This window comes from Vigna radiata, chromosome 5 (genome assembly GCF_000741045.1).
Source record: "Vigna radiata var. radiata cultivar VC1973A chromosome 5, Vradiata_ver6, whole genome shotgun sequence".
Taxonomy (NCBI): Eukaryota; Viridiplantae; Streptophyta; class Magnoliopsida; order Fabales; family Fabaceae; genus Vigna; species Vigna radiata.
Window position 1 is genome coordinate 23421791 of NC_028355.1, and position 23659 is coordinate 23445449.

Consider the following 23659-nt stretch of genomic DNA (forward strand, 5'->3'; position numbering starts at 1 on the left):
TCATTTTAAAATTTGAACTAAAATTAGTTTGTTAATTTTAAAAACACATGACCTTAAGACTTTTAATTCAATTTTATTAAATTTATTTGATTGTTTAAATGTATTTTAAAATAATATTTGAATTGTTTATCATGTTTTAATATTAATTAATGTTAATTATGAAACACGTTAAAAATATTAAATAAATTTAATAAAATTTATTAAAAAAATTAAATTTACTCAGTTTTGAAAATAAGAGAATAAATTGGCTTAGAGAATAATTTTCATTTTTAGTGAAAAAATCAAGGAACTAAAAAATGTTTAACATATTTGAAGTATAACGCTAAAATGTATGATTGTGTTGTGTTGGAGCATAGTTATGTTGGATTTGTGGTTTGACTTTACCGGGAGAACGAGAGTTCCAAAGGTAGAGAGAAATGCGTTGTGTGTGTGTGGGGTAAGAGTCTGCATCAGTATCTTCTCCCCCTTTGCTTGGAATCATCACTTTGTGTGGCTCCTTCTGCTGACGTACTGCTATACAAATCCTTCCTACTGCTACTTCACCAAGACCAAACCTTTTCTTCTTCTTTTCTGCTGCCCTTGTCCTTCCCACTACTTTACTACCTCCTCTGTTTTCAACTTCTATTTTTTGCTCTTTTTTATATTATTATTTTGGTGTTAGCAATAGCATGGACTAGGTTGGGGGGACATTATAGTAAACGGATAACAGTGGAGTGTGCAAACTGCAAACTAATAAAATAAAAATAATAAAAAATGAAAACGCAAGTTGGGTATCTTAAAGAATCTTTACATGTCCAGTTATTCAAATTCTCTTTCTCCTTCTCAGCTTTACTTCACCAAGCTTCGTTCTGCAGCAGAGTGTAGTGTTGTTGGGAGAGAATCTTTCTGAGCACTGCTACACTTTTTCCGGTCCAACTTCCTTCCTTTTTTCGCTCCCTCCTTTTTGATCATGGTTTAGAAGGGGGTATATATTCTTTTTCTACGAGGGTGTAAAAATTTCGGGTTGGTTCTGCAAAAAGTCACCACTGATGTTATTTTGACTCTGTTGAGATATTCAGTAGAAAAGAGAACATCATTCGTTGGCAAGATAGAGATATAGAGACATATATATAGATATTCTAATGTAATTGACATTATTGACGACTTTGGGCAGAGGACAAGGTTTGAGGAGTGAAGACATATTATCCAATCCTGGGTTGTTCTCTTTTTGACGAGACAAGAATTTTGAGATCTGTTTGAGAGCTGAGGCTTGTGTTGTTTTTGTTGAAGCAGCCACCCATGATGAGAGATGGTGGTGTGACATCATCATCTGCTTCCATGACGGAAGCTCCACCACCAGATGGAACAATAACAACAAAAACAATGGATTTTGACTACATGGGTGAGCTTTTCTTAGATGGGTGCTGGTTGGAAGCCTCTGTTGATGGATCTGACTTCTTGCCGCAAAGTCCTTCCTTTTCCAATCCCCTCTTTGACCCTTCATTCTCCTGGCCTGCCTTGGAGACCAACCACAATGAATCCCAGGGTGCTGCTTTTGGGACACAACAAGAAGGCCACAACAACAACATGGTTAATGTTGTTGTTGGTTGTGGAGATGGTGGTGGTCAAGAGTTGCAGCCTGAAACTGTTACAACTGAAGGAACATCCGAAGGGGTGAAAAGATGGAGGTTTGCACCCACACCTGCTCCTGCACCTGGACCTTCGATAATGGAGAAGCTAATAAGGGCCCTCATGTGGATCAAAGACTACAATAGGAACAAAAACATGCTTATACAGATATGGGTGCCGGTTCATAGAGGGGGTAGACCGATTCTCGCAGCTAATGATATTCTGTTCTCACTCGATTCAAGGTCTGTAAACCTTGCAAAGTACCGCGAAATCTCTGTGAGGTACGAGTTTTCTGCGGAGGAGGGTGAGGTCAAGGAGTTGGTGCCAGCAGAGAAAGGTGGCTCGAAGGAATTGTTGCTAGGATTGCCCGGTAGAGTGTTCAGAGACAAGGTTCCTGAGTGGACTCCTGATGTTAGATTCTTTAGGAGTGACGAGTATCCGCGAGTTGACCATGCTCAAGAGTATGATGTGCGTGGGTCACTAGCAGTACCAATCTTTGAGCAAGGCAGCAAGATGTGCTTGGGAGTTATTGAGGTTGTGATGACTACTCAGCAGATCAACTATACTCCTGAACTTGAGAGTGTTTGCAAAGCACTTGAGGTTTTTCTCCTTTCCTATCTGCATCACTTTTTCTGTTCTGTTTTTTTTTTTTTACAATATAGCAGTGTGTAGGTAAATAAATATCCCAGGAAAAGTTGAACCAAGGTTTTGGAATAGTGAGATTTTAACTTAGGTTGTTTTGAACATGCATTTGCTGATTGTGAAGGGACACATATGCTCAAGAAGTGTTGTCGGTATGTCCCTTTTGTCCCTGGTACCCCTAGGATTTTACAGAATGTGGCATGGTTTTGTTCGTGAATCCATATTTTCATGCTTATCTGATGTTTTCCACTTTTCACTGCTGTGAGTTGTGATTGAGTTGCTTTATTTTTACATATTTGAGTAGAAATGTTTGTGGTTAACACTTAACATGCCCAATATGAAAAGCTCGTCAAAACTCATTAACACCAGTTTGACGATTGGAGAAATGTGTGATCATGCAGGCTGTTGACCTTAGAAGCTCAAAACAATTAAATATTCATAATGTGAAGGTAAATGAAAAAGCCAACTGAGAGGATGGATTTTTAATGAACTTAAGTTTGTAATTCTCGTTGTGACAAGTCTTTTTTATTTTATCAGGCATGCAACAGATCCTACGAAGCTGTACTACCTGAGATTCAACTGGTGTTGAGATCTGCATGTGAAATGCATAGATTACCTTTAGCTCAAACTTGGATCCCATGTGTCCAACAAGGCAAAGAGGGATGCCGGCACTCAGAAGATAATTATCTACTTTGTATATCTCCCGTGGAGCATGCTTGCTATGTTGGTGATCCAAAAATCAGGCCTTTTCACGAGTCTTGCACTGAACATCACTTGTTGAAGGGTGAAGGTGTTGCTGGGGGAGCTTTTATCACCAACCAACCATGTTTCTCCGATGACATAACATCCTTAAGCAAGAAAGACTATCCACTGTCTCATCACGCGAGGTTGTTTGGATTGCGTGCTGCTGTTGCCATACGCCTTCGAAGCATCTTGAATGACACGGATGACTTTGTTTTAGAGTTTTTCTTGCCTGTAGATTGCAGTGACAGTGAAGAGCAGAGAAAGATGCTCACATCGTTGTCCATCATTATACAAAGGCTTTGTCGCAGCTTGCGGGTTATAAGTGATAAGGAATTGGAGGAAGCTAACTCGTCAATTGATGAAATGATTTTCCTTGCAGATGGTGGATTTGATAGGACTGTAATTTGTGAGGAACTTCAACACAAAGGGACGGTTGCCTTATGGAATACTGAAGAAAAATTAAGTGAAACAACTGGTAGAAAGTTCTCTGACCCAAGGCAGCAGCAGCAAGAAAGTCTTAATTTTAAAGGAAACCTTGATTGTGTCAGGGAGTGTTCTACTTCTGTTCAGGGTAACTTATCAAGTGTGGGAATGAGTAAAATGGGAGAGAGAAGACGGGCCAAAGGAGAGAAAACTATCACTTTGCAAGTTCTTAGACAATATTTTGCAGGAAGCTTAAAAGATGCTGCAAAGAATATCGGTGGTAAGTCTTGTACAAGAGCATGTTTCTACTTTTTTGTTTTTGTTTTTGTGTGCAAACACTAGGTGCTGTTTGCCATGCAGATAGAACAGAATGGAACTGAAAGGTTCTATTCTATACTACTTTGTTCCATCCTTTCTAATAGAACAAACACAAACCACGTTTTCAACCTCTTGTCTTGTACTGTTTTATTCTTATAAAGTGCACCAAACATAGAACTAAACCTTATATCCCTGTTGTTTTGTCTACTAGACACATTTTAAAGAAGCTAGTGTATATGTTGATTTTAACTTTTGCAAGGAGTTTGATTCGTTTTACTTCCTTTACATGTGCTCATTGAAAAGTTCATCTGATATGGAACAGTATTCTGGCATATTACTTTATACCAGAAGTTTTTATTAGGTTTTCCTATATGGCAAAAACAGAAAAAGCTGCGATTACATACATATATGGCAATGCTTTTCTGTGGTTATATAGTAGTAATCTCTTTCATTTCATATAAGCATGCTTTACATTTAAACATTTGGCAGTGTGTACTACAACCTTGAAAAGGATCTGCCGGCAACACGGGATAAAGCGTTGGCCCTCCCGAAAGATAAAAAAGGTTGGTCACTCCTTACAGAAACTTCAACTTGTGATTGACTCGGTTCAAGGTGCCTCTGGGGCATTTCAAATCGATTCCTTCTATTCAAACTTCCCAGAACTAGCTTCTCCAAACTTATCAGGAACAAGCATGTTCTCGACTCCGAATCAAACTGATAATCCAAACTCAATAAGCACGCAGCCTGATCCTGGCTCATTGAGTCCAGAAGGGACATCAAAATCTCCCTCTTCCTCCTGCGGTCAGAGTTCCATTTCAAGCCATTCCTGCTTCAGCATGTCAGAGCTACGGCAGCAGCATCACACAACCGACATTTCAGGTAACAAAGATTCCACCATGGCTGGTGAAGATTCTTTAGATGTTGCACTGAAGAGGATCAGAAGCGAAGCAGAGCTTAAAAGCCTGAATCAGGATAAAGCAGAGCTCTTGCCAAGATCACTGAGCCAGGAAACACTTGGTGAGCACCCAAAAAACCAGTATGAACGACCCTTATTGAAAACAAGTAGCAAGGTGGATGCACACAGAGTAAAAGTCACATACGGTGATGAAAAAACTCGGTTTCGGATGCCCAAGAACTGGGGCTATGAAGATCTTATGCAGGAAATTGGTAGGAGATTTAATGTGAGTGAAATGAGCAAATTTGATGTGAAATACTTGGATGATGACAGTGAGTGGGTACTACTCACTTGTGATGCTGACTTAGAGGAGTGCATTGATGTTTGTCGATCTTCTGAGAATGCCACCATCAAACTAAGCCTACAAATTTCTAGTCATAGTTTGAGAAGTTCTTTAGAATTTAGATAACAGATTGATTGTAAATCATAAGATCCTTTTTCATGTATGTGAATCAGTCTTAGAGAATACATAATTCTTTTTTTTGTGATTATTTTAGCAGAATGTAAGGATAAACTTCCTTGTGCTCTAAGCAATAAGCAGATTCTGATATGTCATATTTAATTCTCGTTGAGTTGTTCCAGTTAGAATTGAGTTGATTATACAAACTTGATTTATGAAATAAGATTTACATTTATATATATACTTTTAAATTGATCTTATTGATATGGAACTTCTAACTAAAGGAACACGGAACACCAATTGATAGCAAAAATACACTCAAACTATGTTGAATCTTCGATTACATATTAGAAAATTCTGAATGATGTTATTGCAGTACTTGTTCAGTTTTGATGAGGAAATAATTCGAAGGCAAATAATATTTTGATATTATAGTTGGCTGAATCATGGTTTATTTAACCAAAACCTCAGAGACATTCGTCGAACGTTGAATCCAACGCAGCAATCATGTACTGTAGTTGTCGTTTCCATTAATTGCCTCATCACAATTCCACTAAGATTGTCTATTTTCTATTATGCATATCCATGATGCACTTACAAAATTTAGTTTAATAAAGTTGCAACAAAGACACATGCATAAGATAAGATGTTGAGAAATACCAACCAGGGTTCCAGGGTTCCAAATATAAGATATTATTCTAATTTATGTCAATCACTCTACATTTTCATTCGAGGTATTCATGAATGAATTGTATTAAATCGGTTTTGAGGGATCAGACATGACATATTTTTTGCACCATGTATTTTTAGAAATTAAGAATTAAGTATATTATATCTGAGAAGTTAAACTCTTAATACTATAACATGTTAAGTAAGTGTAAATTAATAATAACTCTTCAATATGTCTAATCGTAGTGCATCATCAAAGGTGAGGTGCAAATGTTAGTTATACTTTAAATAGTTATTCATTTTTTTATTTATGAATGCATACATCACCTAAAAATTTGTAGTTGGTGACTACCGTACAACTGTTGTCATATATCAATTGTTTTCTTTTTTTTTTATTAATATATTAGCGATTAAGTCTACTCATAATTTTTTGAGTCAGAGGTACAATTGGAACAGATAAAAATAATGAAAGAAAAAAAGGATATAATATCTATTTATGAAAGTATGTATGAGTGAAAAAGTAATATACTTAATTTATGCAATTGTTAAATCATAATATTATATTTAGTAAAATCTACTAGTTGCACTGTTAACATTCTTAATTTTGTGATATTGCATGAGTATAACTATTGCTTCATCCAAACTCTCTGCACCAAATATTTTGCAACTTGAGATTTATTCATTTGTTACTATAGTATCATCCTTTGTGACTTTTCCATGGTGCTTCCGACTTTGTTATGATATTAATCTCCTCCTTATAAATGAAATATCATGTTTGCCTCATCCTTTATTAACTCAGCACAATCTTGTTGTTTCCAAAAAAATTCTTAATATCAAACTTGGTAATCATATTTCATAATTTTTTTTATTTTCTTTCTTCTCTCCATAGACACCGCCAATTATGAGAGAGTAATAATAATAAAAAAAAATACCATTGAATCAAATATGAAAGCATAAGTAAAACATAAAATAATACTTGTTTGAAGTGTAAGACAAAGTCATAAAATACTACACCATTTAACTGTCAACAAATCACTAGAGAGTCTAGCCTAACACACCATTAAACGACCTTCCTAACTTTTTTTCTCTCTTTCGAATAGTCAAATTCAGAGTAATTTTCACTTTAAAACTGATGTTGAAATTAATTTTCTTCTTTGAATAAAATGTCTTGCAATTCCAATCGGACTTCAAGTTTAATTATTGTAATAGACATATCAAATAAGAACTTAATTTTGAATGGTGAGATTTCTAATGAAGTCTTAAATATTTTATATTAATATAATAGACATGCCAAATAAGAAGTGAGAGAAAAAAAAAAAAAAACTTCATATATATAATGATAAATGTCACTCAAGTTTGTTCGTACTTTGGAAATTATTATTTTTTAAAGTCAAGTGATCTCTTAATCAGACGTTTGATTTAAATTCTCCCATTCATATAGAACTGTTTTTCTAAATATTATCTTAATAATTAAGTGCATTGAATTTTAAATATAAACGCTAAAAAATGTAATTTAATGTTAAAGACTTAGAACTGTAAGGATTTAATTCAAAAAATTTAAACTGCTTGTAACAAAAAGATACATGTATAGACGCTCAAGTGAACGGTAAATAAAACTATGACCTATATATTAAATTAACACTTTAATTTGTTTTTTCACAAAATTTAACATTACATTACATAGAAGATATTATTATATAGGTACAAAGAGTAATAATGATAAACAAGTTAGGGGGATATGTCAAAATTGCTGTATTTCCTATCTTCTGTTTGGCCTATAAAATTCTGTACTTTACAGATGCTTTTGCATTGCTAGCGGGCAACCCATCGTTCAATGCCTGTAAATTTACTGCCGTGAAGATGTTGATGAACGATTTTCCCCTTGCTCAGAGATAGAACATCTTGAAGGTGGACCAAAGATGCTTAATACCACCTGCACCAGAAGAAGAAAGGCATAAAATTATATTTCCAATATCACGATCCAAGTTCAAATATTATGGCATAAATTCAATGAAATCCTGAGAACGAGTGAAAGCACATCTTGACCATTAATTTTGAAAACTAAAACAGTATGTTCAAATTTTGAAAACTAAAATATGTATTGTAATATAATTATAATTATAATTATAAAAGAAATTCCATATATCTAATATATCCTTTTTCGTTCTTTCAAATTATTGAATCCATCAATAATTAAATAAAAAATTAAAGTTTGCAGTTATTTGTTTTTTAATGCAAATAATTAGTGTATGAAATTTATCTCTTATTTCATTTGAAATTTTGTTTTGATAATACATTATAAAAAAAATTATGTAAAATATACTTTTTATTCTTGTCAAAGATTAACAATTCAAATATGTTAGATAAATTCTTTAAATTTAAATGGTTAAGAGAATCCAAAATAAAATAATAAAATTGAAATTTAAACTAGTTTTCTCTTTAGTATAATATTGGTAACTTAATAACAAAATTGTTAAATAATAGCAAGTAAACAAATAAGTAAAAAAATCGTGATAAATAAATATTACCATTTTCCTTTCATGTTTTCAAATTTAATAATTGTGAGTTTTATCTCTAACAAAAATATTTGTCAAGAATGAAGTCTAATACTCAATTTTAGTTAAACTTAACAGGTGTTATCAAGATTGATTAGTAATTTAGTATAACCAAGAGTAATGTTAATAAGAAACCACTTAAGAGGTTTTAAAAGAAAGCTAGACCTAAAATAATTGTGTGTTTAATGTTTTAACTTTACAAGATACTTTATTTATAAACACCAGTTTCTTACGAAATTACCTATTGATAAACGTTATTTTTCTTATCTTTTTTAAATGTCTTATAAATGTCTAATCAGTTGGATAGACTGTCTAACCATCAGCAAGATTGTTAAACTGTCTAATCCTTTTAACTACGCTAAATTGAAAGCTCTAAACACGATAAATTGAGAAGACAATAATTGAAAAGGACGAATCAAGAATTTATCACTGACCGGTAAAAAGACAAGTCCGTGCAAGAAACCAAGAAGCACTAACGACAAGTACATCCGAAAGTAATAAATCTGCAAAATGAAAGGCTTAGTTATAGCAAATATAACATGAATAAAAAGAAGTAATAGAAAATATAACAGTCAGGCCTTAAATTCATAATACCACAAATACTTCTGTTCTTGAGAAGCAAAGAACAATAACTCCAACCAGCTTTGTTAATGTGATGCCACTGCAATCGCATGAAGAAGTAAATCTTATGAAGAAAAAAAAAATACAGCACACGATTTTAAGACAAAAGCATGGGATGCAAGTGCTGATGCAGCACAATCGCAGTGAAATTGGTGTTCGCAAATACGTTGAGAAGCAAACTAGAAAGAATAAACTATGCATGACTTTGTAAAAAGGATCACTGCATCTAGTCCTTCATAAGTCTAAACTAAATAATATGTTCACTATTTGATTTATTTCCTTCACTAGAAAGACAGAGAGGGAAGAATGACTTCTTCATTGTACGCATGCATGTGTGCAATTCAAGCAATTGAAGATTAAAAAAAAACTAGCACAAAATCACCTGAACACTGAAGCACCCATTGTACTCAAAGCTTCCTTAGCACGTTGATCTCTGTCTCCACTTGCTACCTGTAATGACAAGATTTGGTCATGTGGAACTGATAAAAACTAGTTCATAGAAAACATGATAATATGGAGCTCAGTATTACAGAATTCAAAGCTTTTTACTAATCCTATTATTACTAATCAAAGCTTTTTACTAGTTCATATAAGCATTTCTATCCATCTACCACCCACAATTATGAGATCAAGTTTTAAGGAAAGACTCAACAGCATGAGGGAGAAATATATAGAAAACAGGGAATGATGAGTTACAAAATTATTTCTCACTGAATTCTACTGAAATCAAGGGAAGAAATGTCAGATTTAAACTTTTAAATGATGACTTAGGTAGAGGTGCATCATGCGTGCAATGTAAAAGGGAAAGCTGAGTAATACTAACACTGAAAGAATGAGTCATATGCACACAAAACTCAACAGCAATGCCCACTGACATAACAAGGTTGACCACCGAGAGAGCATTCAACTGGATATTCAGAATGGTCATCACTCCCTACAAAGCAAAATCTTGTAATTAAAAAAAATAACTAGGTGATTCAAATTCTAGATATCAAGCACCAACATAAATGTCGGAAAGAAAAAATAACTGTCACTAGTCAATTAGCAAGAAAGTGAAAAATAAAATAACAGTTAAAACAAAGGTAACATACCATAAGATCAACAACAACCATTGCCAAGACCAACAAAATTATTGATGAACTCCATAAACTGCATAAAAGTTGAACGCAAAAGAGGATCAGACCAATATTTGATTAATTCATCAAACAATAACTCGTTGGTACCCCTATCTAATTCAGGAAGTTAGAAGTAAAAAACATCTTAAACCATTTGCTAAAATAAATTCATGCTCACCTGCCCGTGATAACCAAGCACACAATAAAAACTGCACCTGTTACATCACTGAAGGATTAAGATAATGTTTTATAGGCTAAATATCAACATACATAATAAATATATTACACTCTGTATTCATTAAATACATGATTATATAATCTAATTCTAAAAAGTTTCATAAGATATATTTTATCCTCGCTGTTCCCTCAACACAATTTTGTTTGCCGTGAAAGTAACAATGTACAGCAACGACAATGCACAATAATATATTAGCATAGAATTCTTATCAGACCACTTTCAGAAAGCCACTCAAGTCTAAACACTAACCAATAGCTATAGCAAGGTTGATCAGTGCAGTCTTCCATATATGAAGGTATTGCTCAAAAAACATATAAAACACTGAATATGGAAAGATCTCAATCTGCATCAGAAAAGGAATGTTAGATTGGATATAGAAAATGTGGTAAAGATCTAAATCTGCCAATTGAAACTTTAGTTCAATCTAATTGAATACTTTCTGTTTCCACATTATGCAAATGGCCAAAAATATTTTATTCAGAGGGTGAAATGATTACATTACCTTTAAAGAATCAGAAACTCTTGCACTGAACTCTCGAGCAGCCCTCATAGAATTAACGTAGTCAATCTAAAACATATTTACAGTTAAACATGGAGTCCTTTGATACAAATAAAAATAACTAATTATAGAACAAGTAACATAGAAATTCAACCTGCTTGTTAAGTGGGGTATGATATGTACGAAATGATGAAGCGGGAATAATGCTATTGTTGTAGCCTGACAACCAAAACACAATCAAATAATCCATGCCATATTACACGTTAAACTGATTCAGACTTCAGGACTTACAGAACATAATTTGAACCAGACATAAAGTGAATAAAGTTTATTTAAATCAATGAACCTTTCAGTTCAACACTGCTGGTGTATGCCCCGTGACCCCCTTTTGCACAATCAGCAGATGGCAGAGAACTAAGGAACCATGGCAGTTTCTCCCTAAATTGAGTTGTAGATGGACGATCATTCTGGAGATCTGAGTGACGGAAACACTGCACAGTTTATAAAGTGCTGGAGTAAGGTCTCAAAAGAAAAAAATAAAGTATTCAAACAATAAATAAAATAAAGAGGTTGAAAAACACTTGTTCAATTACCGTTGTGCAATCTTTACATGTTCCAACTGAAACACAGGAGCTGTCCCCAGGAGCACAGCAAGGAGGCTAGAAAGAAAACAAAAAATCTTTCAGCTAAAATTAAGTTATTGTATGCTTTGACTGCTTTAGAAAAATATCCACCATCTGCATCTTTTCTCTCAATCTTTTGTACAGAATTTTAAACCTAGTACCATTTCTTTGAAAATATCAATTTTTCATTTAAAAATATTCTTAGATTATACAACTAATAAAGTAACAAAACTGAAAATCTTAGATTATACAACTCTAACACATTAAGTAAATCGGTAAACTCCAAGCTATGATCATTAATATTCATGCACTATTGAGTACATTCCCTCTGATCAAGGCAAGTTATCTAGTAATTCATCGTGAACATTTTCATAGCAACAACAAAAAGTACAAGTAAACATGTATTATAACAGAATAAGATTTTACACATTAATCAATAGCTTACTATCACATGCACCTGACCTGATCATCAGGAGGGCAATAACTCCCATTTGTAAACTTCCTGCAGCACCCAAATGCTTCTGGAGATACCCAGACTAAAAAATCATCAAGCCATGAGGCAGCTGGCTTGGCAATATAACTTGTATCTGGTACTAGGGCCACTTTAGCAATCTACAAGTTAAAGAGACGTCATCCATTAAAGGGAGTATCCAAGTTATCACATGTAGGAAAAGTTCAACAATTAATTTAGCACACAAGTAGATGGATAGCATGGCCTAGGCACTGATTACAGGCAAAAAGAACTCCTAAAGGCGTAATTAAGAAATGATGGATTTGTAATAACAATTGTCTAATAACCAAAAGAATGGTTACACATAAACACTCTCACATATATGGAGAAAATGCGCCAAATATGCAGAATGATCAGAGTCACATAAGACATACCTCATTTAAAAGAGAGTCTGAATTGCATCGGCTAATGGAGCAAAGCTGGTTTGTTTGTGGAGATTCTGAGCTGAAGTGAGGAAAATAGTATTAGAACAATCATCCTTAATATTAAAAATACTTAGCCAAGGTTAGACTTATACATTCCTCATCCAGTGGTATATTCAACTTAAGCTGTTCAAACACTAATAGCAGATCTCTATTGAAGATGGAGTAAAGAATTCAAAACCTCATAAAACCATTGTTGGGGAAAACAACTTGTGATCCATACCACCTCGTACCCAAGGAAGATGAATTTAGAAAAACACAATTTTCTTTGATTCATGTTATGGTAACATTAGTTTGTTTTGTTATTCGTGTATAAAGCCTACAAGCAAGAAAGAAATATTACAAAAATATAGCATTAAACAATGACAAATACTCTATAGTGTGACTAATTGCAGAAGTTGAAAGCATAAAATTACATTATATCACGATTTAAGAAATTAATTCATTCGTAAGTTTGGACCAAGACTGGCAGTTATCAATATTGGTACTACAACTAAAAATAAACATAAAATTGGGTGCAATACCCACAAAATAACCATGAATTAATATTCTTACCACCTGCCTCCCAGCAAATTAACAAACTCTGCAAATACTAATTTTCTCTATACACAACCGTGGATGGAAAACAAGACACAATAGGTCCAAATTACCTGTAGTTATAGTTTTTCACAACAAAATACACAGGAGGTCCAATTCTGAGATATTCTGAAACATTACTAAAATAACCCTGCAGAAAGATAAATATACTATTTGACACATGCACTTAGATAAAGTTTCAAAGGAAACATGAAGTCTGAGCCAAACTTTAAACCTGAAGATACGAATCTCGAGGAAGAACAATCTCTTGCTCTAAACCAGGTTCAACTCTAGTGCTCAATGCCTATGTAGTTCAGATATAGATAAAATAAAAAGGGCAGGATAAGGAAAGCAATGCATTAGAAGCACAAATGTATAGTTTAACTACTTTCGAAAACTGTAGTAGAAACATGTACAAATACTTACAATGCTAGCAAATGCAAATCCAACAAAAACAGCTACGACAACTATTTTTACACCCCATATACTCAGAATGGGAGCATGAACCTCCTGAAAGGGAAAATGCACAGGCAGGATAAGAAGCTAAGTAAAACACTAAAAATGACTAAATAAACTCAAAATTTTGACAAAAGATTCAGTCTTCATTAGTGGAAGATTACCAAAATGTTTAAAATATTAAATTAACATATTAGTCCCTAAAATCTTCAGAAATTTTAAAATAGGTCCTTATATTTTTAATCATTTTATATTTAATATTTTAATATAGATCCTTATACATATAAAACACTCTAAATCAGGTTCTTAGTTGGTAGCCAGGGTTTCAACAAGTACAAAGACCTCGCTAAAAATTCTCAAATAGTTTAAGGACCAACTCACAAGTTTCAATATCAAGTTCTCAAACTATTTGAGAATTTTCAATCAGGTCCTGCTAATTACCAAAAACCTTAACAGAAGGTTAGCTACAGCTTCCATTGAAAATGAATTATAAGTTCAGGAGACCTAATTACAAACTATTAAGATATAGGAACCTATTTAAAAATATTTAAACAGTTGAAGGACTAAAAAATTAATTCAACATAGCAATCAAATTTGAATCCCAAATAAGGATGTAGCATAACAATTAACCTCTTAATATGACTGTTCAATTTATTATTATATCTAGGTTGAAAGTAAATCCTATATGCTCTCACAAGTATCACCAAACATTACTGTTGACATAGATAATGATAACTACCTTCATATATCGAGTTAATAAGCCAGGTTTTCTTTGTCCAATCCCTGAGAAGTTATAAAAACGTGAACTTCAATGAAAGAGGGAAAGCTTACGATGAAAATGAAAAAATAAAATAAAAGTATGCAGTGATAAACAAAGAAGTTTCATCTTAGACTAAAATGTAGTCATACCTATATCAGGGTCCCCACGTACTTTTATGCATGGAAAACAGTCAACCCTCTTATCCTCCGCCCGCAAAGAGTCAAGAACTATCAAAGCAACAAAAGCAGTAACTTGCAGGAGAAAGTCCAAAAGAACAGCCAATGCTGTGAATGAAAGTGAGAAGGAAAGCTAAGGATTAGGCATTAGACATAAAACAAAAAACTGTGACAGAAGCAAAGGTATAAATTTCCAAGAGGATAAAAACCTACCAGCAAACATGGAAAACACACGGATTGCAGGCATGGAAATAAAACTCCCAACTGCAAATGCTAAAACCTCTGAAACACTAGCCAATGTTATTGATGGTCCAACTTCAACGAGTGCATTGCTTATTCGTTCTTCTAAGGGCAACTCCAGTCGTTGTCTTTTTACAGCATGAACTAGTATACACATATTATCCACCCCAACCTAAGAAGACTCAAAAAGAAAAACAGGAAGTGAAGAACTGTAAAAAAAAAAAAGTTGGTAAATTGTAATATAATATACGGATTTAACAGAACCAGTCACTGGGTAATATATTGTACACAAATTCATTTCTATAAGAAGTTTAATGATGACAGAAATGCACTGTAGCCAATCAAATGACACATTGGAAAAGCCAGGAAAACAATAATTTGAAGAAAAGTCCCAGTTTCGTTGATGTTGTTCATCTGGCTAGAGAAAAAATAAAGATAATTCTTGGTAGCATTCTATATGGTTGTTTTGTATCATGTTCCAAAACCAACAATGCGCACTTTACTTCACATTCTTTGTCTCTAAACATTAAGGAAGCATCGCTACTTTTAACTTGATTCCTCATTTTCTACTCATTATACAAATGAGAAATTCCTTTCAACATCATGAAACTTTCGGAAACTTATCAAAATAGTGAAAGTTTACAGCAATTAATAAAGGAAAATGCTCTATAGGCTTTTGTTAATGAAAATCAAATGACACACTGAATCATGTAAAACATCATATCCAGGTGAATCAAACAGATCTAATTATGAGCAAATAAACACTAGCTTCACGAAANTGATGATAATCATTACCACCAACACAAATACCATAAACTAAAAAATAATTATAAATATATGTTTCATTAATAGCCATCGTTTTATAACTTTTAAGCTAAACAAAACTTACAGCTAGGACAAGAAAAGGGNTAACTTCCATGATGATCAGAGTAGATTTTACACCAAGCACACTAAACANTCCAACCGACCCAAGGACAGACAACAAAACAAGAATGACTCCAGAAAGGCCAAGTAGCACCTGTANTCCAAAATAATTCAATNGAGATTAAAATNAGAAATGATTTCGATAAGTAAATANTAATGAAGGATTAGGGAGGAGGAAAGATACAGAAAAAAAAAATTGAANGGGAGGAANGGTGGCTTGATATTGTNGTTGAGACAGCACCTTTGAAGAAATATAGAAAAATGAAGGGTGNAGTGTATCCCCTAGAGTAAGAGATATATAAGCAAACATCACNAGATAGCTAACCTGCAATAAAATAATGTAAAACAGAAGAATTAAACAAATTACACCTACAAAAAGAAAATGTCAATTTTGGAAATACATGACATAGAACTTGTTGAGATAAATCCATAATCATGCCTCACACAAAAGAAAAATTAAAGTACTAAGGACAACCATGTGTCAACAATAGAAAGCATAATATTACCAATATAGTAATAGCATCTGCAGTACTTTCTCTTTTCAACTCTTCTTCAACAGAGCTTTCAGATGAAAAAGCTAGTGTCAAATTTCTTGATTGTACCATTGGTAACAGTTCATCCTATCATAAAGGACACCATAGATACAGGAAATCAGGAGGACTAGAATTAGTGGTAGAAATAGTAATGGCCTGATTCCATTATACATGATCATATAACATCACAAAGGACAAACATACATATTAGTAAAACATTTAATGCACCTTTGTACTTTCCACAAAGGAAGACCTAGGACCCAGTTATGGGATGTGTAAATTAAAATACAAATGTCAACACTAATACTCATCAGGAATCATACCCGTATAAAGTATTTTCTAGGAATGGATGAAATTGCAGCAACCTAAAGCACTTATTTCTGCCGAACCAAATTGGAAACCAAAGCTTTAAAATATACAGTTGATTTTTGACTAGCAAGGTGGGACTAATAGTGCCTAACTGCAGCCCATATACAGGATACTAACCTTCACCAGCTGAATAAAGGTCTTCTCCCAAGCAACTGCCTTTCTTGTTCCATTACCTTCTTTATCAACAGCATTATTTACTGGATAAGTTACAACGAATGCAGATGCCTGTCTTGAATAAATCACATTGTAGTTATCATATTTTCAACAAAATCCCAATCATTCACAACATAGAAGGAAAGAGAGAGTACCCCTGAATAATCATTTCCAGAAAATCCTCCTAATACAGTGCTTGGATCAAGTGGAGCTTTAAATGCACTCATACATCGGTCTGCTGAGGAATAATGCTGAACGACCACAACATTAGAAAATAATTAGGTCGTTTTGAAATCATATTGACTCCTCTAAAATAAGGAAGTGCATTTTAGATAATAGTGCATTTATAATCAGTGTAGAAAATCTAGGATTGAGATTTAATAATTTTGAAGTTTGAGATATCATAATTTCAACAATTACTATTCTAATCAATGGTAGAAATATACTTTCATCATCTAAAGTGCAGCCAGTGACTTTAGAGGAGTCAAATCCATTATATTTAATCATCACCATTACCATATGAATCAAGGATAAAAGTTCATATCAGACAAAAAAAATATACCACTTTATTCATATCAGACAAAAAAAATGTTTTTACCCCTCATTATTAGTCTGTAAAACTTCAGAGAGAGATCTGATGCAATGTGTACCGTAAAATGAAGTACAAGGTAATCTAATCATGACCATCTACTCCCCCCAAATTCCAGAGAAAAAAAAAACCAATAACATTCAATAGAATTTTAAATGACATCCACATCAACGAGTTTATCAGCCACTGACTTGCGTGATATTATAGTAAAATTTAGTAAAATGCACACCAAGAAGGTATTCCAAGTATTTGTCATGCTTCTACTTCTCTAATTACTCCATGCAAGAAAGTAAAGCATACTGTAAAGTGCTGAATATGTAAAACAACAGTAGAATTAAGAATAACTAAAACCACAATCCACTTGAAGATCTAAAGTTAAAATTTGGTACCTCGAAACAGTAATTGAGATGCTCAACTCCCCCGTAATCATCAAAATTTTTGGGATCCATTTTGAAGTACTGTTAATCAAAAGGGGAAAATTACTATTAATAATTTTTAAAATGCAAATTCATTACAACAAATATGAAGAAACACTATAGTTTTGTGGCTACAAATCAATAACTATACCTGTAGGACACTTTGAGTGGCACAATCTTTGTCTAGTGGCTTCATACAGATGTCTTGCAGAGATACCATCGAACCAGAATAATTAGCACGAATTGCATCAACCTGAAAGCAAATCCCTCAATGCAACATAATAATCAAAATATTTCAGTAGTACTATAAGATGTAACCCACACCTTTTTCTGTATTTCAAACAGAAACTTAATGTTGTTCTCTGACACAATTCTTGGTGATGTACTATTTCCATTATCTGGAACTGTTGCCAGTATGAGCTGTAAACAAAAAGTGGCTGTCATTTATTAAGATAAATTAGCAAAAGTCTAGCCTGAAGATTATTTCAAATTGCCTCGTGTTGCAAAATGCAGACTAGTGTTGACTTATTATTGGGAAGACAAAATCGATATCAACCTTAAGATATGAAAGGAAAACTGACAAACCTCTTAAGAGTGGATTACAATTATGCTATTATACATTTTCATCACATCATGCCCTTTTTGATAAAAATGCATGTAGGATAAAGCTTTAATAGAGAAAAAGGAGTTTCTGTTCCTTACAAGTTTGTCTTTCAGTACATGTTATTTACTGGAAATGCATGTATGTTGAAAGCAAAATAAGTAAGAAATACACATCTTTTTTTAATGAGTGAAACAAAGAAGTAACTGAACAAAAAAAAAAATAGCAAAACTTTCACAGGATGGAGTTGTTGCATATTGCACTGATAAACAAACTCTGAAGATGCATATAAGGAATCTTAAAGCCAAATAAAATAGAAAGATACATCTTTTTCCACAAGAGAAAAAAAGAAGTGACTATAAAATAAAATTAGCAAACAATTCACTTGGAGGAGTTGCTGCATATTGTACTGATGAAGTAAAGGGGATCAAAACAAGAACCTGTTCAATTCTGTAAAATGGAGCAAGATGACTGTCAAAAAACTCCTTCTCTTGTGCTGCTTTGCTTCCAGGTCCTACCCAGAGCTAAGAAGTGTAGGAAGTTATTTTTCCAAATCCGAGTAATTTAAAAAAATATATATCAAGATAAAAAATAATATTATTCAGATATCAAGTAGTCCTGACAGTAAACCATAACACATGATAACAGTATGTTAAAGCTACCTCTTCCCAGCCTATACGTGTTTGTTTATTACATTAAATTTCCAAATTTTAATTGTTCATTTTTCATCTTCATGCTGTAGCAAAACAAATCTTCAATGACCCCCTCCCCCCAATTTCCATTTTGAATTAAAAATTACAATCAGACATTAGATTTCTTGATACTCTTATTAGAAAAAATTTCAACCAAAAACTTTCCTCTATTAAATGAAAGTGGAAAAAAACTCAAGTGAATGGAGCCAACAGGACAAAAAAGACCAGCAAAAGAGTTATGCTACATATACAAAAAGAGCACTGAAAATCAGCAAATAAAAAAACAGTACATTTTTTAACCACAGACAGAGACAGCATTTTAAACAAAAAGTGTAGCAACTATATGATATTTACCTTCTCAGGTCGTGTCTCAACCTTGAACTTGATTAAACCAAGACAAAGGAGAAGAACAATAGCGACAGATGAAGCCAACACCACAATCGGATGTCTAGCTACATATGATCCATATTTCCTATTTGCAAAAGTGAGGTCAGATGACATTCTACTTCAGATGATATATGTTGAAGCATAGACAGTAACCTGTAAAAATTTATCATATATCCCTGCACAGCAGAGAGCCGGACTTCATGTCTGTTTTCTCGAGCATCTTCCATCATCTTATTTATAATCAAATCAGTTAAAGCAAAGTCAGAATTGGAGAAACACGCATAAGGAAGGAAAAGAAACAAAACTTATCCTTTTAAGTTGAAAAAAAGAAATGAGCATGCCAAGATTAAAAAGTAGCATACTAACATGAATCTGCATTGGGAGGTTCTCATTCTTATCCCTGTTACGGGTATACAGTGCACCATCACTGATGACATTAGACACTGATTTAGTTCTGTATGTAGGATTTCTTTCTCTTATCCGATGATACAGTCCCCAACCTAAGAACACAGAAATCAGTATAATGTACAAGACTGCCAAAATCAAGTCAACACACTTCACCTACAAATGCCAAAGGTAAAACCAAGTTAGTTAATAATACACAGTAGCCTCCACAAACCCCAATTTGTTCACCATTATGAACAGCAAGCAAATACATCTGGAAAATACCATAATCATTATAATATGCTAGCTTACCACTAAAGTCCCAACTTTCACGGAGCATGAATCCTTCTTATTGGTGGTAGTTGAAGATGAAACGGAGCATACTGAAGATGAAGGACAGTCACCACAAGAACAGCCAAGAGAAATATCACCACATGAATAAGTTGAAACATTCATAGGTTTCATGCCAGATGATTCAGTTGCATTTGACCTGAATGAAATCGCGTATGGTGAACCAAGACCACCAGGGGCTGCTTTTCTACCGATAAAAGCAAACCAATCTGGGAAAAGTATTCTCAGTATAAACATCAAACTTTCAAGCACTGAACTTAAAAATAACTTTACACAACTAATTCCCTGTCAAAAGGAACATTTACGTTTGCTATGCTGCTAGTATCACATGTCAGTCAAATTACCGTAATGATAGTCATAAAAGTTTTCTTTTTGCATAGGCAGGGCTATATAAGAGAATATCAAATTATGTTCAAGAGGAAAATCCTGTAAAAACCTTGAAAATAAAATATAACAAATAAGAAAAACAAATGCACTCCACTACAACTAAAACGAAAAGTTTGTTTCCACCATTGCATGTTAGAGATACAAAAGGCAACAAAAAATCACAAACCGATAACTCTAATGCATCGGTGCATGCCAGTTTACACAAAGAGATCAAGAGAATAATTAAGGAGGTCTTGCACATGTATTACAATAATATATTTGGTAAACCACATGCAGAGTATACAAAAAGCATTATACAAGTCAATTTCAGTCTCAGGCTTTACAATTTAAAATTCAGAAGAAATATTCCTTCCTTCCCATTTATTGTTATGCTTTAGAATTTCAAAGGTACATTAACTTATTTTTCTCAACTATCCTCCACATAAAAACTCTGAATTACTTGAAATTTATTTGTCTTATGTTTACAAGCAAGTGGAATGCATAGAGAACACCATACTTATTTACACCACAAAAAATAGTGAGAAACATGAATTGGACAATTTGGTGGAAAATACTATAGTAAATAAAAATAAGTATGGTGGAAGGTAGTAGAAATTTTAGTACCAGTTCACATTTCTCGTTATTGGAATTAGTAGAGAAAAGTAGGAATTTAGAGTATTAATTCATTATTACTAATGAGTAAGACACATTTTTTAGTTCAAATTTACATCTACTAAGTATATCTTAATCCATATGCAACAACCTTAAACATGAAAACAAGTGGGAAGAGTGGAATAATATATTTCTCCGTTTCTGTAATTCAACAACGTGGTCTGAAATCATAGACATGAAATGCGTAAGAAGAAACAATACTTAGTTAGACTTAAAAGTACAATACCTCTAAAATTTTGAGCTCCAGCACCAATGAACTGTAGAGCTCGAGAATTCATTGTGCCAAACTTTACCTCTTTGCATGATTCATATAACCCTTCACCATAAGCATCGGCTATTAAATAATCAATCCCACCCACCGTCAAATTACCATCAATCTGTAACTTGTAATAATTGAAGTCTATTAGTAGCATTCGCATTGTAAAGGAAACATGGTAGCAGGCTATGATTTGCATCAAGAATACTGACAATAGTAATATACAAGAACAACATCAAATAGGCTCCTTCTATAAATTTCTTTTGGTTAAAAGGAATGATAAATAACAAAACTGAACATACAAAAGTACAGCACTTGGAATGTGTAGGATCTTACATTGTTAACTGAGGTTACATTGATGAATAAACTCTGGTTCGGAGAACACGTAAGCTCACAAAACAGATTTAAAAAGTTTCTTAAGCATGCTGGACAACCTACAAGAAAAGGAATGGCCTGCCATAATGTCCAATGTGTTAAAGGCATGTTGCACAGAATTTCAGAATCTTTTGGAAATATTAACTAGAAAGATTTAGACACGTATAAAGGCAAATTATGACTAATCAAAATATTAGTTTCCAAAATTCCGTAAAAATCTTTGAAAGCGGTGAGAGACTGCGAAATAAACTCAAGTCTTAGAACCATGACGAACTTGCATCTATAATAAGAGAGAGAAAGATTGAAGATTGACCTGTTGGACTTGCGTCCTTAATGTGTCAAACTGAGCTTCTGTACAGCAAACGTTCCCAGTAATTGTTGGACACAAACTTTGGATCTTGGATGAGAGCAAATCATCTGGCTGGGGAAAAGAGATAGAGACAAATTTAAATCTTTAAAAATTTAAACTAGACGATGTGATGCAACTTTACCTTTATGCTTAACATATAAGAAATCAAAGTGCAATATCAAATATCATATCACAGAATAAAAATCTAAATGCAAAAAAAGAGTTTCAGAAAATAAATCTTTTGGAAAGAAAAAGATATAGAGCAAATGGATGAACAATAAAATGAGAAATACCTTCACAGCTGGGGAACCATATGGACAATTCACTATTTTACCGTCACTGCGCTTTCCACAAATGTCATACATTGCACAGTAATCCTGGGAATGTTTTTCCCTGTATAAAAAAATGGAAATGAAGTTTTCTCCGCTTTCAGATCGAAAAACACGAGAAGTCAATTCCTGTCTTGTAACTACGTTCATCTAATGTATTGTAGAATTGCAGAAAATTTACGAAAAAGAGAATCTATTTACTGTAGATACACAAAGAAACAGGATTTTAGAATTGAAGCGACACAGTCAAGAAAGACTACCCCGCTGTGTTGGCATTGGATGTCAAAAGAAGTCTTGTGGACAAATTGTCCGCTTCTACTGAATATAAAATTAGAAAGACCTGCAAAACACAGACCACATAAGTTAGCTATCAGACCAAATCAGGTACTAATTCTCTTACTTCCAAATCAGCTTCAAGCCAGTAAAGCGATCACAGTGTGAGCCGCGTGATGAAAAAGACCATGCTGTTGATCAAGAAAGAACAGAACCGTGTTTCCTTCATAGTTCATTGAAGAATTAGAGAACTCAGAGCGTTCTCTTCTTACTCTGTACCATTTCCGAAATCTTGAAGCAAGTTCTTGGTAACGAATTATTTCATCTTTATTTCAATTTTCTCGGCAACGAGACAGAGTATAAAAAGAAATTCAAGAAATACAAGCGCATAGACAAAATACAAATTGTACACTCTGAATCAGGGGAACCATTACCAACTCGGCACATGATTCCAATCGAAGAAGGTCTGTAAGAATGAAGGAAGGAAAAATGCAAAAGGTGCGAGAGAGTGAGAGAGAGAAGTTGCCTGTAAGAGAGCTAATAAGGTGAAGAACCCTAGGCGAAGATCCATAACGGAGTAGGTCGCTTCCAAGAGCTCTTCTCGGGTGAAAGAAAAGCTTAAAATGCAGTGACAGAGTGAGTGAGCTTGAAACCGTTTGCGGTTGTGACACACAGCAAGTCAAAAACCACATTTATAAGATTACAGAGTGGACAACTCATATGTGACTAAGACTCGGTGTATCTCGCGCGTGACGTAGCCTACTCTCTGCTTATTTCTCGGGTGTTAATGTTTGAATTATAGATTTTTCTCAACCCCGCCATTTAATATTGTCCTAATTTGTTTACTGTTACTGCAACAATTTAAAGAAAAATTTTACATTTACTTAGATTTTTCTGACAACTTAATAAAAAGTTGATTTTTATTTTATTTTTTATTTAATTTTTTAAAAATTATTTCATAATTTAAGATAAAAATACCATTTTGTTAGTGTTAAGTAAATATAGAATAAAAAATAAAATACAAGTATATCATCACCTCAATTTAAATGTGCTCATTTATAATTTTCATAGATTTAAATGGGTTCGTTA

At 33.5% G+C, this 23659-nt stretch overlaps 2 protein-coding genes across 5 annotated transcripts; one reads left to right on the forward strand and one right to left on the reverse strand.

Moving 5' to 3' along the window:
* Nucleotides 1-392: 392 nt before the first annotated feature.
* On the forward strand, nt 393-5271 carry LOC106762575 (protein NLP4). Of its 2 annotated transcripts, XM_014646564.2 has the most exons (4): nt 393-2208; nt 2652-2699; nt 2788-3697; nt 4225-5271. In XM_014646564.2, the coding sequence occupies exons 1-4, from the start codon at nt 1279-1281 to the stop codon at nt 5097-5099; spliced, it is 2763 nt and encodes a 920-aa protein (XP_014502050.1). In that variant the 5' UTR covers nt 393-1278; the 3' UTR covers nt 5100-5271. The 2 variants fall into 2 exon arrangements, with proteins under 2 accessions (XP_014502050.1, XP_022636764.1); XM_022781043.1 differs by lacking the exon at nt 2652-2699.
* A 2095-nt stretch (nt 5272-7366) lies between these two features.
* LOC106762056 (Niemann-Pick C1 protein) lies at nt 7367-23279 on the reverse strand. Of its 3 annotated transcripts, XM_014645744.2 has the most exons (39): nt 23097-23268; nt 22558-22637; nt 22262-22361; nt 21933-22040; nt 21581-21697; nt 21215-21365; nt 19912-20159; nt 19582-19776; nt 19369-19445; nt 19183-19300; nt 18577-18660; nt 17860-17955; nt 17687-17788; nt 17509-17577; nt 16686-16781; nt 16495-16602; nt 15982-16095; nt 15717-15800; nt 15441-15569; nt 14525-14723; nt 14285-14419; nt 14115-14158; nt 13346-13429; nt 13155-13223; nt 12994-13070; nt 12296-12365; nt 11873-12022; nt 11381-11446; nt 11134-11278; nt 10942-11006; nt 10791-10856; nt 10538-10631; nt 10229-10265; nt 10027-10084; nt 9759-9869; nt 9318-9385; nt 8909-8975; nt 8749-8817; nt 7367-7692 (listed from the first exon to the last, which is right to left on the reverse strand). In XM_014645744.2, exons 1-39 carry the CDS (start codon nt 23139-23141, stop codon nt 7606-7608), a joined length of 3882 nt encoding a protein of 1293 aa, XP_014501230.1. In that variant the 5' UTR covers nt 23142-23268; the 3' UTR covers nt 7367-7605. The 3 variants fall into 3 exon arrangements, 2 of the variants coding, with proteins under 2 accessions (XP_014501230.1, XP_022636765.1); XM_022781044.1 differs by lacking the exons at nt 22558-22637; nt 23097-23268 and having other exon boundaries at nt 21581-21678; nt 21933-22036; XR_002667926.1 differs by lacking the exons at nt 7367-7692; nt 8749-8817; nt 8909-8975; ... (3 more) ...; nt 10229-10265; nt 10538-10631 and having other exon boundaries at nt 10804-10856; nt 11868-12022; nt 23097-23279.
* Nucleotides 23280-23659: the final 380 nt, after the last annotated feature.

Bases quoted from the DNA above. Each gene is read 5' to 3' on its own strand.
- LOC106762575 (XM_014646564.2), top strand. From the start codon at position 1,279: ATGATGAGAGATGGTGGTGTGACATCATCATCTGCTTCCATGACGGAA. The intron at 2,209-2,651 runs GTTTTTCTCCTT...GTGATCATGCAG, and splicing joins GTGTTTGCAAAGCACTTGAG to GCTGTTGACCTTAGAAGCTC. The intron at 2,700-2,787 runs GTAAATGAAAAA...TTATTTTATCAG, and splicing joins TAAATATTCATAATGTGAAG to GCATGCAACAGATCCTACGA.